Source organism: Corticium candelabrum, chromosome 7 (assembly GCF_963422355.1).
Source record: "Corticium candelabrum chromosome 7, ooCorCand1.1, whole genome shotgun sequence".
NCBI classification, from domain to species: domain Eukaryota; kingdom Metazoa; phylum Porifera; class Homoscleromorpha; order Homosclerophorida; family Plakinidae; genus Corticium; species Corticium candelabrum.
The window spans coordinates 2,026,523-2,043,242 of NC_085091.1; the positions used below are offsets into that span (position 1 = coordinate 2,026,523).

General features: G+C 41.9%; 3 protein-coding genes and 1 pseudogene across 17 annotated transcripts in view; 3 read left to right on the top strand and 1 right to left on the bottom strand.

Annotated features, from left to right (window-relative positions):
* The window catches only part of LOC134182264 (cyclin-L2-like), a 10,714-nt gene extending 8,414 nt beyond the window's left edge, over positions 1-2,300 (top strand). For 2 of the 15 annotated variants that reach the window (XM_062649654.1, XM_062649655.1), the window contains 7 exons: positions 1-121; positions 182-326; positions 413-501; positions 1,013-1,075; positions 1,139-1,180; positions 1,241-1,309; positions 1,366-2,300. The exon at positions 1-121 is cut by the window's left edge and continues 26 nt beyond it. In XM_062649654.1, coding sequence (XP_062505638.1) covers positions 104-121; positions 182-326; positions 413-501; positions 1,013-1,075; positions 1,139-1,180; positions 1,241-1,309; positions 1,366-1,974 — 1,035 coding nt within the window. In that variant the 5' untranslated portion in view covers positions 1-103 and the 3' untranslated portion in view covers positions 1,975-2,300. Of the gene's footprint in view, positions 331-412; positions 536-610; positions 1,076-1,138; positions 1,181-1,240; positions 1,310-1,365 lie in introns of those variants that run through there. The other 13 variants (XM_062649659.1, XM_062649660.1, XR_009970298.1 and 10 more) reach the window with 11 other exon arrangements.
* Positions 2,301-3,496: 1,196 nt separating this feature from the next.
* On the top strand, positions 3,497-4,687 carry LOC134182080 (NF-kappa-B-activating protein-like; annotated as a pseudogene).
* Positions 4,551-15,818, bottom strand: LOC134182079 (uncharacterized). Its single transcript, XM_062649410.1, has 6 exons — positions 15,809-15,818; positions 10,901-11,143; positions 9,925-10,818; positions 8,953-9,078; positions 5,070-5,141; positions 4,551-5,008 (listed from the first exon to the last, which is right to left on the bottom strand). Exons 2-6 carry the CDS (start codon positions 11,118-11,120, stop codon positions 4,764-4,766), a joined length of 1,557 nt encoding a protein of 518 aa, XP_062505394.1. The 5' UTR covers positions 11,121-11,143; positions 15,809-15,818; the 3' UTR covers positions 4,551-4,763.
* On the top strand, positions 11,682-15,454 carry LOC134182624 (uncharacterized protein K02A2.6-like). The gene has a single exon (XM_062650055.1). The coding sequence runs from the start codon at positions 11,806-11,808 to the stop codon at positions 15,325-15,327; it is 3,522 nt and encodes a 1,173-aa protein (XP_062506039.1). The 5' UTR covers positions 11,682-11,805; the 3' UTR covers positions 15,328-15,454.
* Positions 15,819-16,720: the final 902 nt, after the last annotated feature.

The following is a 16,720-nucleotide window of genomic DNA, read 5'->3' on the forward strand; positions in this document are numbered from 1 at the left end:
ACATCTTTAGCTTAGGAGAAAATGAAAATCTAACAAAGCCCTGAAGAAGTGAAAATGACGGAATCGTGAATAGGAAATTTCTAGATGTACAATATTTAAGAAAATGAAGGTTATAGGGCCGGTGGGTGTGACATCTGTTCAATCCCTTTTTCTAACTGTTTGAATCTGACCGTCTAAGTAGTTCCAAATTGTTTACCTGCTTGATGACAACGATGGATATGAGTTACAAAGTGGTCTTTTCGCCCGCAGACTATATCACACATGGGGCAGTGAAAGTGGCTACGATGAACAGCAGATGTTTCTTTTGTTGTGGCACAATGTTGATGGCAAGTTAAGACTGTTCCATCTGCAGATGAAATGAAGCATGGCAATATTAATAAGTAAATTTTTTTGTTTGTTTATTTGTATTCAGGTTTATTTGGTGTTGGTAAAGTCCTTTTGAGACAACAGAAGTGGCAAGAAGCAGAAAGGATCTTGAAGGAAAGTGTCAACATTTTGGGTGTGAGTATATGCATACATCCCACAACAAGTGCAGGTGTGTTGTCACATAAAATGATTAGAAATGATAGAAAGTAGACAAAGTACGAATTCTATCTTATTGTGTGTATAGCAATTCGACATCTGAACTATTGTTGACAAGGGTCCCCTTGATGGACATTTTGTTGAGATTCCAAGACAACTGTCTTCTCTTCATTCAGATACACGAGTGGATTAGGCCTGAATAGACCTGGAAAGCGTGACTGAAGATATCTGGAAATGAAGTTGACACTTGATTGAGCATATGAGATCTGTCCATTGAATTAAAAGCATTTTTATGTCTGACTTCAGACTTGTGTCTGTTTACCTGTCTCTCTGTGTCTCGTACATATATTTTAAATCAAACATTTACATCTTGAGCAACTTAGAAGAGAAACGTTTACAGCAACACTAATACAGTGTCTGTCTGTCTGTCTGTCTGTTTGTCTGATTTTTCTGACTCTGCTTATCAAGTAATTCTCTCGTCTGTTTGTAGATTCCCCTTCCTGAGAACCCACCCTGGTGGTTGTTGTTTGAAGCTTGTTATGAAGACATTGAGGTGTAGTCAGTCCAACTAGGCATGTTGTGTACTGTGTCTTATTGTGTACTTCCTCTTGTGTAGGAAATCAGTTGCACTATCTTGGAACATTATGGAAGACCTCAAGTGAGTTAATATTGGATGGAGTTTTTCCTGTTTGCATTTTCAATTTTTGGTCATTCTTAGAGAGAATTATCGAAACTAGTAGAAGCAGTAACGGAGGCTAAGAAGCAACTCGAAGCTAAGAAAACTGGGGTACACAGCTTGACATGTGTTTCCATATTATGATTTTTATTTCTTGTTTTTGTTAGGTAATCGTCAGTTCTAGAGACATCGAGACATCAAATGGTCTAGAGACCGGTAGTCGGACTAGCTCTCGTACGGCTTCGCCACAAGCTGGAAGTGCCACTGGATCGAAACCCACTGCTGACAAGGAGGATGAAAATTATGACACTAGGAAAACTGATTCACAGTCAAGGAGGGAAGCAAAGTCTGGCGATGTAAGTCCTGTGGTTGTGTCTGACAGAAGCAGTGGGTCTCTCAGTGAGGAAAACAGTCGTGGTAGTGGTGATGAGAGCAGCGATAGTTCTCCACGTGTCAGTCAGCGTAGCTCACCACGTCCAAACACAAGAGACCAGTCGCCTCGACCGTCAAATCGATCACGACATGCTAGACGAAACAAGAGGAATGCATCTCCTATTTGTAGGCATCGCCAGCATCGACATCGCTCACGCAGTCGCAGTAGGTCAAGGGAGAGGAGGGATCGCCATCCAAGGGAAGGTCAGAGAGAACGATTTAGAGACTATAATGGTGATAGAAGATCAGGCTATGGATACGAACGTGATAAAAGTCGTAGGGATCATTACGGAGAGGCCTCTTACCAAGACGATAAGTATCGAGGAAAGTCTAAATACAGATGAAATAGTCCAGTCTGATTTGATTATATGCACATAGGACTGCATCTTTGGTATTAGTAAATAATGAAATTACGTTACTGTGTCGTTTACTAGTGTCTGATGTAGCTTACTGTATAATACATTGCCATCTGCATCAGTTCTCTTCTTTTACACTTGTTCTATAGAATGTTAGCTTGATGACACAACCAGTACTACTAGCTTCATATTTGGTGTTCCATCTGTAGGGTTTTTAAGTGGGACATAATCTCTGCCTTACATTTGGCACACTCTGTGCCTTTAGCAAGCCGTGGGGAATTGCAACTACAATTGTAGCATGAACTACATCGAATTGAGTTTAGATACAGTCTATTAATAATTATATACATGCATGCTAGTTTGTGTTATGCAAAATAGCACCACATTGAGCCTAGCCTTGTCCCCAGACTCGCGTGAGTCTAGGGACTAGGCTAATTGAGCCAGTGCAGTATCCTGTTTTGGTAGTTACAAGCCAAGGTGCCATTCTTGGTGATTATTGCTCTGGCCAATGTAACTCCTGGATGGAACACTGATTTGTAAATGTTGCATCCCCATCTCCGACTCTTCCCACATAATAAACGCCAGAATGACGCCACTTCCGCCAAGAAGAGGCACCTTCCATGACACACTAACAGAAGCATGCACGCACAAGCAGTCCTGTTAGCCGGTTTACTAGGACTGCAGCGGGCACATCTTGCACTCTACCAGTTGTGGGAATTAGAGAATGGCGTACAGTGGCTGGCGAGCTTCGCACATCCCATGCTTGGTTAATTGAATAGACAAACTCAAGTGTATCACACATTCAGGACAGATGGAAGGGAGGGTTGGCGTTTATAGTATAGGATGGTTGAGATAATGTTGTCACAAAAGCATCCGATTCTATTGCGAAATGTTGAGTTTCATCTCTAATTCAGATGTTCCCATACAACATTGGAAAGATTAGAGTTGTCTAGTGAGACAAACATATAATTGACTTATTAATTAAGGTGTCTCCCAGAATTTTTAAAATGTGACATTATTTTATTATTATACACACCTCGACAGCCAAGAAAATAAAAGGGTGGCTACCAGCAATATTGCCTCACCAAACACAGCATAAGAAATAAGTAAAATGAATAAATATTATTAAAAGCGCTACACACTAATTACTAATAAGAACAATATTCCTAAGGTATTTATTTGGCAAACTGTTCACATCATTGCATGTAAACGCAAGGTACACGTGTAGGTACAGTCACTGCAAATTCCAGTCAGACCACTTATTTGCTAAGGGTTGGTTATATATATATCTGCATCTAGGCTCTATCCATATCCCTTGCATCTTTTACTCAAGCGGTTTGCACCTTGTGTTACTGTAAAACATCCCCTATTATTTTTCAAACTTTCTATAATATTGTCAACTATTTCTCTGCTGCAAAAAACCCACAGTCAGGGTTTTTCCTAGGCCACTCCCAACTTGTGTGAGCTGTTTAATTTGCGTTCAGAAATTTTTGAGCTGCGATTGGAATGTAACAGCAACAGGGACCTCTCTGAAATGAAGCATAGGATGAAATGTAGTATAATTTCTAAGACTTAATTAAGGATTATCTCATTTATTCAAAGCAATCATTGAATGAAATGCAAGGGTTTCACTGCAAGTACAAAGGCGGCATCAAATAAGAATGGTTTATTTGAAGTATAGTATAATAAAATCAGTTTGAATCAGTCATCTACCTGTTTTAGTACCTGTGACACAAGCACACCTGGTTCAGACAACGGGCTGGTGTACAGGGAGGCAAAATTTGCTACACGTACGCATAAAATGTATTGTAGGAAAACACTGACATTGCCAAAATCTTTGTAAATCATGATTTATAACACCATACTCGCTAAATTGGTTGGCAATTTTTGACACCACCAAGCCGTTGTGGCGATGACATTGGGCAACTCTAATCTTCAGTTCAACAGTGAATCAACAAATTCTCTTCCACTTAGCTGCTGCAAGTTGTCAAAGGATAGACAACTGAAGAATAATGGTATTAGCATTCCTACATGATTGAAGGTCACAACATGTCATAGTCTTTGATGGTGATGTGCTTTGTCCTTTACTTAGAGACAGAAGTGCAGGTTGACGACAAAGGATTATCAGAGTATGGGACATATCTGTTTATTGCAAGGAATAAATAAACAGATATCTCATTTTGCTGTGTTTAGTTTTGGTAGTGCGTTGCTGCTGGGTGAAGGTGAAGCAATGGCAAAGTATGTAGCAGAAGGGAAACGAACTCCACGCCATGGAGAGATTGGTTTCACATCAACGAGAGCCAGTCATTTGAAGACCAGGGATATGTCATGAGTGGCAGCAGGTAGACATTGCTTATAGCCTTCATACATTTCCCAAGTAATAACAGCACGTTAACACTGTAGACATTGACGAATGGAAGCTGTTCGTATCAGGAAAGAGAACCAGATCTACAGTGCTGATGACAAGTGATTCATCGAGATCTGTTGCTACCGAGTTATTTCAGGTATTATAAATTTGTTTGCTTTGTTTTCAAGGCTTGGGCTTGAACAAAATAACCATGCCGAGAGATCAAAGAGAGGCAAAGATTCTTCCTGGATTCCAAGCACTGGTACATCAAAAATCAAAGAAAAAATGGGTACAGGTAAAACATGTTACCGGTATTTTCATCATGCTACAGTCACACTTCTAAACATTATGTAAGAAAGATTATAAACATATAGTAACCCTATGCAGACATTGCTATGAATTGAGTTTTCACTTGAATCAACTACTACAACTAGCATTGGGTACAAAGTATCTCTGCAATGTCATATCGACGCAATGGCTTATCCCTTAGTACTTTTATAATATTACGTTTTGCGTCAGCTGCACTGCCTTTCCATTGCTCTTTATACATCTTCAAGACAGCACCACACGCTCCACTGAGGTCAGAGACGTCTTCTTTTATAATGTCCACTTTCGCGTCATTAATGTTCAACATTGATGCCAGTGTCCAGATATCTCTGCCAATTTTATATTGTACTAATGAAACAATATGAACTAATAACACTGAATGAATATCAACATGACAACCATATCCCACCATAAAGAAGGAAAGACCACTCATCTCTCTGAGACATTTGCATATCTTTGGATGTAGGAATTTTGGGGTTATCTAAACAGGAAATAAATTAGAAGATCAACCAACCATTTATGCAGTAGTAGAATGAATACATGAGTCATTATAATAAGTTGCTGACTAATCTTGAGCTGGAGGTTTCATTGAATTGATGATAGCTTACAGGTATTTGACCTTTACAATTTCATGGGCCAATCACTGATCATAAACCATGCAGCATTATGAGAGGATACTAGGCATTGGCTATTGTTATGTTATTGTATATACTATTATATCTTTATTCAATTATGAACCATCTGTACTTGCTGTGCACTACATGAAACAAGCATGTTAGCAGAACACCTGCTGAAACTATCCATCTCATTAGCAGTTATTGAGACTTCCAATGTAACTACGTAACAAGGTAAAAAGGAACAAAAGTAAGCAACAGAAGTATCACTTGATGAGGATTAGCGTTGATGGTCCGCCTCTGGCACAGTTTGACCCTAGGCTTGCAGTCCAACGGTTCTTCAGCAGGGCCACACATTCAGCCATATGGTTCAAAAAACGAAAACTTAATGAAAATAGCACATTTGTTTCTAAACTTTGCATGGGCACGGTGCCACTTGCTACTATTCAAGTACCTTCCTATCCACTTAGCTAAAGGAATTGTTATACTAGCGAATTAAATAGTATCATCACTATTCACAGTGAGGCACTGACTATGAACTTGCGCTAGCTAGCTAACTTCCCCTAGTTAACGACCCTTACAAAAGATGTAAGGGTCGTTAACTAGGGGAAAGAAATCAGTAGCTACGGAGGGAGACAAGACGGTGTCCTTGGTCATCGTCATGCAAATTCCTACTAGCAGATGCTGAATCAGTGAAAACCAACAGTTGCTCTGACTCAGCGACAAAGCAGCCCAATACTTCAAAATAAGGCGTTTGTAGACTGTTTGTTTTGCACATCCCAGATGTGCAAATTCCTAGTGGAAACAGTCGCTTTCTTGAACTGGTTTAGTTCTTAAACCCATTTAAGCTAAACTGGTTTAAGATGCAGCTAGTGGAAACATGATGATTCAATTAGCTCAAAAACTGTTCTGTGTCATGGTTTCTTTCCTCTAGCTCTCTTAAAGTATTGATGGTTTAATTTTATCACATGCCCTTAACAACTGTTAGTTTGTCTCATTTTTCTCTTTGTGCTGACGATTTTGCATTTATGATCTTTTCCATTTATCATAGTTGTGTACAAGACTCTTGGTGAGGCCGAAAAGGTGATTTTGATTGTATTCATTTCTAACCCTAGAGCATTCCACTTGGTGGATCCAACTTCTCTGACAGCAATAGACAGTTAGACTCGATCCAGTCTTACTCCACCCTCGTCATTCCCCGGATTGTCAATCTCTCTGCCGAGGATTGACAATCCGGGAATGAGGAGCGCAGAGTGAGACTGGGTCAAGTCTAGTAGACAATTGTCTCAAACTGTTTCTGTCTGCTTTCTCTTTCATGTCTTCTGTCTACAAAATGGCAATGGTATGGTCTGAAATGTATTGTGTATTAATAAATCACCACCATATGACATTGCAGACAAATATGTTTTCATTGACGTTGGTTTGTTTGTGAGCAAGATTACCCAAAAACATGTAGATGGATTTTAAGTTAATGAAATTGGCAGGATGATAGAACTTTGATAGAGGAACAATCGATTAGTTTTGGGGATTAATTCGATATCATTAATTGATTTAAATGTGTGTGCATGCTAATAGATGAACACAATCATTTCAGTTGCTATGGAATCACGGTTTGACTCAGTTTCAGAAAGTCCTGTGAACATGGGCTGAGTCGTGCTGGCTTTGCCCACCAAATTTTGCCATGCTGGTCTGGCTTTGCCATGGAGTCTCTAGAGTTCTGTTAGTACTCTAGAGTTACACATTGGAACTGTTGGACAAGCTGTATATAGGAATTAAACGCTGCATATTGTTATGTACTCATTCTTTTCAGAGGATGAAATTGTTAGGTAAGGCATAGAATGCCACACTAGGGTCGTGTTTTCCACTAGCTGCACCATAAACTAGTTTAGCTTAAGCGTGTTTAATTAAAAACTAAACCAGTTCAAGAAAACGACTGTTTCCACTAGGAACTTCCACATCTGGGATGTGCAAAACAAACTGTCTGGGACGCCTTATTTTGATTGAAGTATTGGGCTGCTCTGTCACTGAGTCAGAGAAACTGTTGCTTATAAAGTCATCATCTGCTAGTAGGAATTTGCATGACGATGACCAAGGACACCGAGTCTTCTCTCTCTCCGTGGCTACTGATTTTTTCGTTTAGTTATTTCATTTTGTCCTTACGACCCTTTCATCTTTTTAAGGCAATCTTATCCCAGCAAAATAGTCAATATCATCAAAATGGCGTTGTCAGAAGCCATCTAAACAAGCGCGCTACTGTCACGTGACAGTTAAATCTAAACCACTTTGCTAAACCTACTACAAAACGGGTTTAAGAAATCGGTTTAGATTTAGAATATAACTGGTTTAGCACAGGTGGAAACAGGTTAATCCTTAAACCAGTTTAGCTTAAACCACTTGTTAGTCCGGTAGTGGAGACACTGACCCACTGTTGAAAGCTTGGATGACTCGATCAACAGTGTGAAGAATACGTTGAGTGTAAGACTTTGAGAATACTTCCACAATGCACTTACTAGGTCTTTCTCTCCTAGGGGAGATGACCGGCTGCGTGGAAACTCAGCCTACAATGCACTCCTAGAGGGCTGTAAAGTAACATCAAAAGGGCTTCGTGCTCTGGGCCTAAGAAGCAAACCATTAGTAAACTACATTTGAAAGTACTTGGTTCACTACATTGGGAATCATTGTAACATGTGTAGAGAATAATTGTTTTGTTACTCGATCTCCTTGAGCTCCATGCCATGGTGCACATTTATTATTTTGGTCTTTAGCTAAGGTAGCAAGACATTAATTAAGAAAGAGGACTACTGAAATATATTAGATTCACGTTAATTTAATTACCTTAACTTTGGTACATTATTCCACTAACAATAAGACCCAAACCTTGTCTGAACTGAATAACAGTTCAAGTTGCAGACCTAGTCACACTATGGAAACCTACTTCTATCTATGACTGAATTTAATAATGCGCAACGCGAGTACCGTCAACAGAAAGTGAATTTCAAATAACAATAAAGACTTTAATAAAATTGTGTAGTGATTTCTGACACAGACTGTTGAGGCTGGTGTGACCGGATGATCTGCTGAACTCTGACTGCGAGCTGCGTTGTCTTTCTCAACATTCCGGATCTAAGACGGTGATTTGCTTAGAAGGCTATTTATTTTAGCCTGTTACTAGGGATTGTCATCTAGAGCGTACACCTTGAAGGAGACAGTGCCAACAATCAAATTGCTTTATCACGTCTAGGTGCTGTCACTGAAGACTAGATAGAATGTACTTGGCCGGAAAGGGCAGCTGTCATTTCAATTTTGTATTTTTGATTTTCTTATATGTAGTAACTCAATTTTCAATTTGTAATTTTTAATTTTTGGATAAATATTGGTCTAAAGATTAAAATGCACGATGTACTTTTTAATTTTTAACCAAACTAAAAAATTGAAAAATTGAATGGCCGGAAAGTGCACTGACCCTCCGCTCTCCCAAGGAGCTGTCTTTGGTATGCATGAGTGTATGCTGATTATATTATAACAATTTTAGTGAGAGAACACTACCTATAGCTAACATGATCTAGACATATACATTTTATGTTCTTAATTAATACTGGGTCACTACGGACTTCTTAACAATAGAAATGTCTGCATGCATGTATGTGGTGGTATGTGTGTGCTTTTAATTAATAATACCTTTTGCGGCGTATTGTCGTCCCAAAATAGTGTGATGTGATGAATCATAATCCTGCCTTGCTATCCGAAGCGAAAGAATCATAATAACAGAAATCGTAGCAATAATAAACGTGACCACATATACATCTATAGAGATAGACAGTTAGAATACTAGCGTGTATAGACACATTGTTGGGGCGAGCCTCAGTGAGAACAGACAGATTTGAGACACAGTGATTTGTCATCGCCTCTAACATGCACGTTTATGTCTAGTGCTAACGTAAATTTCTTTGAGTTCCAGCCTGTTTGCAGCCGTGGCGCGCATACAGCAATCAGTTTGTCTCGCATAGTGTACATGTATGACGCGGCGGAAAGGGGTCTGGCTACGCGAGACTGCTGTACTGTACGTACAATCAGTTTTGAGCATCTTCCTCTCTTGATGTGTCAGCTACGAACAATGTATGTAGAAATCTGAAGTACCGTAGATACAAACCGATTCGTACATGCACCTCCGCGCAACGCAGAACGCAAACCACGTTGTTGTGTGTGAACACGCTCCTACCGCGGTCGTAGATACTCTAGCAAAGAAATTTGCCTGTAAATTTGTCGTCTTCAAATCAAGCTACGAGTAGTTCATTCACGCGTAGACGCGCGCGTTTGGACATCGCGAAAAACATGACGCAAACGTAAATTACTTTGTAAAAGCGACGTGTTCTCACATTTAGTTGCATTTTCGGCCGCAGCCATCTCTAGAAGCTCGAGCCTGTTTGCACATTCTCCTATTAGTCTCGTGGGACTGGCGCGCAGCAACCTGGACATCACAAACCATCATGTCTGTGATTGGCTCAATCAACGCTAGAATCCGGTCGGTCGCAAGACCGGACGTACACCATCACTCACATCTCAACGCAGTACAGTACACATATAGGAAGGGTCTGGCCAAGGCTCGCCCCAATTAATTAATTCTAAGCACTTTTGTATTAATGTTCTCACCTTCCAGTAACGTCCACATGTAATATGACATTAGCCAGGGTTCAGTAGGAGCAACATACAGTGTAGATGGTGGTACATCACTTATCTTCACCTGAATAGAGACATTTGCCAGCGAATCTCCTCTCATCGCCTTTGCCATCATTTTGCCAAATTGATCTCTCAGCTTCCTTGCATGCATTGTAATAAAAAGTTGCAGTCCAGCTCTCGGTGAGAGACGCAGCAGAATCAACGTACTGTTTCTTCTAGAGTAAACTACCTCTATTTCAGAAAACTTAACTCCTAGATGACGAGCAATGTTTTCTTGAAACATTTTCTTGAGGATATACTTTTCATCAATGTTGAGTTCTAGGCTTACCATGATTTTCTGGTTAGTGCAGACCATCGATGCATTAGACACTACTGAAGAAAAGTCCAAATCCAAGTCATTCAAAAACTTCCATGCAATTGGCATGTCAACATCGAACTTAGACTGGCGGAAGGTGAGAAGTACCGACCAGCAAGATTTGTCAAAAACAAATTGCACTGAATTATTTGTTTCGCATTCGTGGTTATTCCATTGGTGGCACTTGTTACAAACGTTTCTTCCAAGTTCAGGCAACTTAGACTTTGCATGTAGCATACAACAGAACTTGGTGTAGCCACTATTTCCTGACCACGGAAGGACTTTTGTCAACAACCAGGTGCTGTCTTTCGGTTTCCAGTCTTCCCGCTTTTCACTTATTTCCATGATGTGCTTGTTTGATTGAATGAGACGGTTAGCTACCAGTCCATCAAGCACTCTGATGTCTTCAAATCTAATTTCTTCAGAAAGTGCAAAAACCTTGTTTCGAACATGTTCCCAACAATTTCCTCGAGGGGGATCATAATGCAACGGGGCGTACGTGTTTGCATAAACTGCAACCAAAACACAAAAACACATAATGCGAATTTACAAAATACAATATGCATCGAGAAATTAACAGTAGAGTTTCCTTACAAAAAAAGACGATCCACATGAACATCAATAGTGCCCAGAATTCACGTCTGTCAGAATTTTTATCCAAATATATAGCCAGAAGAAACGTTACCACTCCTGCTACTACAATTCCAATTTGAATCAACAAAGTTAAGCCCACTAGGAATTCTGCTAATGGTTGATTAATCCAGATGAGACCGCCTACAACAACTCCCGTTACTGCTCGAGTGATAACAGTCATAATTTTGTTGATTATGCCAACACCTATAACATTGCAAAGCACTTTAATTTAACGCTTTATTGATTAAACTATAGTTCGGATAAAGCATTAGTCACCAAACGCTGCATGCAAACTGAACGAATCCGCACAAAATTAAAGGTCTTACATACTAGAGATAGCAGTGCGACGCTACGAGGTGACAAAATTTATGGGCGTGGTAATAACTTGGCTAGAGTTTGTATTATTTTTGCTGTGCACATATCACAAAGTTTTACAACCTCTAGTATTTAATTATAGGTCACGCCCCTGATCTTTCCGTTTGTCTTACATTACTACCACTAAAGTAGGCCCAATAGCGTCGCGCTTGTAGATGTAAGATAACGGTTACAGCTGTGCACTTCGTGACAGTCAGAATCGTTCTGGTGTCAGGAGTGGGATAGTGAATCTAATTACATTACATGTCATGTTGTCATCCCACACTTCTGTTGTCCTGTTTATGTGTGTCATGTTGTCCATTCACAATGTTCGCTAAGTACACTCCGACGGGACAACAAACAAACACCAGCGCCTGGTGGAAACCTGCGGATATCACCAAGAGGAGAAAACGAAGATCATCCGGGACCAGATTGTAATCAATATCACCGCAGACAACGTCCGCGAGAAACTGTTGGCAGAATCTGACCTAACCCTAACCAAAGCTGTAGACATGTGCAGGTCAATGGAAGCGACAACCCGTTACATTGCCAGTATGACATCAACCGCCACAGCCTTGAAAGAATGCGTCACCGACGCGGCGGCGGTACACATGGTGAAAGCCATGAAGCAGCGCCCTTGCCACTACTGCGCGACAAACCACAAACCAAAAAACTGCCCAGCATGGGGAAAACAATGCAAATATTGCGGCATTATGAATCACACGGCGGAAGCATGCAAAAAGGCAGAAAAGGACAGACTAGCCCGACGACAAACAACAAAGGAGACGGCCAATGCGATATCGCCACAACGAGCCACACCAGACACACCAGAGAACGAGGAGAGAGACCATTTCGCTTACTGCACCGGTACCACGACACAAACCAGTAAAACAAAGGCTAAAGTCTGGAACATAATACTGGACATAGGAGGGAGAGGTTTGAAAGCCAAAATCGACACAGGTGCAACGTGCAACATACTGCCATTCACTGCTTACCGCGTCCTCTGTGCTAGCCCTCCCACGCCAACAGAAGTTCAGCTAACAGCATACGGAGGAACAAAATTAGATGTCTGTGGGAAAACAACCATGGAGGCAACATTTCAAGGAGTCACCCGCAGGATGGAATTCATCATAGTACGAGAGAACGTGGAGACGCTCATAGGATTGCCTTCCATCACTGACTTGGGACTAATACAACAGACCCTAGCAGTGGATGCAACAGGGGACACACCCACAGCTATATCAGAGTTCAAAGATGTCTTTAAAGGACTGGGACGACTACCAGGAGAGTACAGCATCAAACTAAAGACAAATGCACAACCAGTCATCCAACCAGCTAGAAGAGTTCCATTTAGGTACAGACAGGAACTGAAGTCACAACTGGATGAAATGGAGAAACAAGGCATCATAGCCAAAGTAACAGAGGCTACTAATTGGGTCAGTCCCATAGTCCTTGTAACAAAGCCAGGTAAAGACAAACTAAGGATATGCATTGATCCAGGAGCGTTGAACAAGGCTATACAAAGGGAGCACTATCAATTGAAAACACCCGAAGAGATATTCGGCACGTTGGCAGGCTCACAATATTTCTCAACCCTAGATGCTACATCTGGTTTTCTACAGATTGCCCTAGACAAGGAAAGTAGCTACTTGACAACAGTGGCAACTCCTTTTGGGCGCTACCGGTATTGCCGACTACCTTTCGGAATCAGCTCTGCCCCAGAAGTGTTTCACAGAATAGTGACAGAATCCTTTGCAGACATACCTGGGGTACACACCTATGTGGATGACATCCTTGTATCAGGCTGTAGCGTAGAGGAGCACGACAAACGCCTTCAGATGGTCCTCGAAAGGTGTAGGGAGCTGAACCTTAGACTCAACCGATCCAAATGCCAGTTCAGAAAGACTGAATTAAAGTATCTGGGACATGTGCTTACATCAGAAGGGATAAAACCTGACCCAGAAAAAGTCGAGGCCATTGAGCAATTCCCAAAGCCACAGTCCAAGACAGATGTTTCAAGACTCCTGGGCCTGGTTACATATTTGTCGAAATTTTGTCCTACTTTGGCTGAGACAGCCAGCCCACTGCGACAGCTAACACAGCAGGAGACTGCATGGGTGTGGGACTCCGTTCACGACCGCACCCTACAGCATGTGAAAGATCTAGTGACAAAGGCCCCAGTACTACGACTTTTTGATCCAGCATTACCAGTGAGACTAACTGTGGACGCATCACAACATGGGTTGGGAGCAGCTGTTATTCAAGAGGGGCACCCAGTAGAATACGCGTCAAGAACAATGTCCAGCATACAACAGAAATATGCACAAATAGAGAAGGAAATGCTTGCCATCCAGTTTGGACTAACAAGATTCCATCAGTATGTGTATGGACAAGATGTCATAGTGGAGACTGACCACAAGCCACTACTTGGAATACTGAAAAAGCCCCTTGCTGAAGTCAGTCCTAGGCTTCAGAGAATGCGCCTACGATGTCTCAAATACAACTACACGCTAGAGCACCATTCCGGGAAAGAAATGGTCCTGGCCGATTCTCTGAGCAGAATGCCATCTACAACACCCTATACAGACTATGATGAACTAACAGAAGAGCAAATCGACTCCGTCACAGAGCAAATCATTCCCACACCACTTGGACGTGAAAGATGTACGGAAGCGACCAGACAAGACCCTACAATGCAGGCACTCATCACTTACATACACACAGGATGGCCACCTACAAGGAGGAGTGTCCCGGGTCCAATCAAACCGTACTGGAATGTGAGACACGACCTAACAGAGAAAGACGGCATTGTCCTCAAAGGAAGCCAAGCTGTCGTCCCTGTGACAATGCGCAAAACGGTGATGAACAGTATACATGAGGGACACTATGGAATAGTGAAGTGTATAGAAAGGGCCAAGACGTCAGTGTACTGGCCTGGCTACACCAATGAAATACATGACATGGTAGCGAGTTGCAGCAAATGCCAAGAAAATCGAAGCCAGAACCCAAAGCCAGACACTAAACCTCATGATGTTCCACACTACCCCTACCAGAAAGTGGGAACAGACTTGTTTGAACTACAAGGGGAACATTACCTACTTACCATCGATTACTACAGCAAATGGGTGACCATAGATCACCTCCAGTCAACGAAAGCAGCTGATGTGATAACTATCCTAGACAAGCATTTTGCCAATTTTGGAATACCAGAAACAATATTCTCGGACAACGGGCCACAATACGCCAACGAAGAATTTCGCAAGTTCTCCAGGAAGCTGGGATTTCAACACACCACATCCAGTCCAGGCTACCCAGCCAGCAATGGCCAAGCGGAAAGAGGTGTCCAAACAGTCAAGAAAATGATGGCCAAGATGTTGGAGGAGGGCCGTACAATCAATGACGCTCTAAGAGTCCTTAGGAACACACCAATAGGAGGAGACCTGCCTACTCCTGCCATCCTGCTACAGGGGAGACACCTCCGAACCCAACTAACAATAAATACTGAGACTCTGGTTCCACATAACATGGATGCAGACAAGACCAGACAAAAACTAATCGCCCACCAATCCCAATATGCGTTCTATGGAGCCACAGGAAACACAACGAACTCACCTCTGCTTCCTGATGAAAGCGTAAGGACAATGAGAGGAAAAAAATGGGTACCAGCAAAAGTCATTGGACACCACACAGAGCCCCAATCCTACATCCTCAGACTAGCAAATGGACGGACAGTGAGAAGAACTAGAACACACATAAACAGGACAACAGAAGTGTGGGATGACAACACAATGTTCGCTAAGTACACTCCGACGGGACAACAAACAAACACCAGCCTGTCAGAAGGACAACCACCAAATCAACCTGAAGAGACAAACGTACTGCCAGACACGGAGATCAGATCTCCGAATACAGAAAGCCCTCCAAAATCTGCCAAGTCCCCAACTGCACCTGCAAGTCAACCTGCAGTCAAAACAACAAGGCTGGGGAGGATCTCAAGACCACCACGACGCCTACTGGAGGACTACACTACGTAATTAGCAACCATTGCTTGACACTGCACTTTTGAGTTGAAGCCACCCAGAGACAGATAGATGACATGTAATGTAATTAGATTCACTATCCCGTATGTGTAATCGGAAATAGATCAGAACGATTCTGACTGTCACGAAGTGCACAGCCGTAACCGTTATCTTACAGTAGATAGTTGTTACGTTTCTAGCTGCCGCTAGGGTACCAGAATATAAAAAAGTTGACACAATGGCGTCGCACACTAGGAACCACGCAGAGTGAGCTTCGCCTTCTCAAATTGACAATATTAGACAATTGAAAAGGTTGCAAGTCTTGTAGTGGGTTCATGGATTTCCCAATTCTGGAGAGCCATCGCGACGCCACTGTAATTACGTAAACAGCACGTGCGTGAGCAGCGATTTCTCTAGGTACGCACATGTACTGTAATGTTGATAAGAAATTGATTATCCAAATTAGGAAAGCAAACGCTACGTTTAGACGTCTCACCTCTTCTAGTGTGCCGCAGATAGAACGTCGTGACGTGTCAAGCAAAAGCCCCGTATGCATTTCTGTCACGTGCAGCAATAACTATTTTGAGAAGGCTGTGCTAGAACTGCATGGCCACTGCTGGGTGATTTCTTGATCAAATTTTCACGTTACAAGATGTAAGTTGAAATCCGTTTTTTAATTTGTAGCACTTGATTATAATTAATTAATTTGCTGACGTACAGGCTACGAGCTGTGGACCATCAAGCAGCATGACCCCTAATTACTTTTTCAGCCCCACTGCATTACTCTCAAATACAATAGAGGCAGTCATGCTTATGCATGCATGTAGAGTCATACATCAATTATCGGACATTCCCCAATATCGGACACTGGCGTACGGAAACCAGACGAAGATTTCTTGTATCTAAGGCATGAATGTAGAGAGTAGGCACACGGTAACACGACGTGCTAGATTCAGCTTGATCACTTGGCGTATTGCTGTTCACGGTGACAAAATAGAACTTCCGCTGCTTTCTCTAACGGACACGCCCATCAAATATCGGACAGCCGCCGTTTTTGCTTACGACAGTACCACAGTTTACTGTCTGCACCTTGAAATAATAGGTACATGTCTCTTCTACTCGTAGTGATAACAACAGACCGGCAGCTTTGCACGTTGCTCTTCAGGAAGCTGAAGAAGAGGGGCGGGTCTTGTTCTCTAATATCGGACACCCGAGTTTGCTTGATGCGAGTGCAAATAGGCTAGAACCGCGATCAATTGTGACTGCAGACATTTTGTAAATGTCCAACGAGCATGAAGAGCCTTTGACTCGTCTCTGTATCGAAAGAATTAATATTATCTAGATATGGCCGTCCACAAACAAATGAATGAATCTACAGGTGCTAACCTGAGAACATTTATAGTCCTCC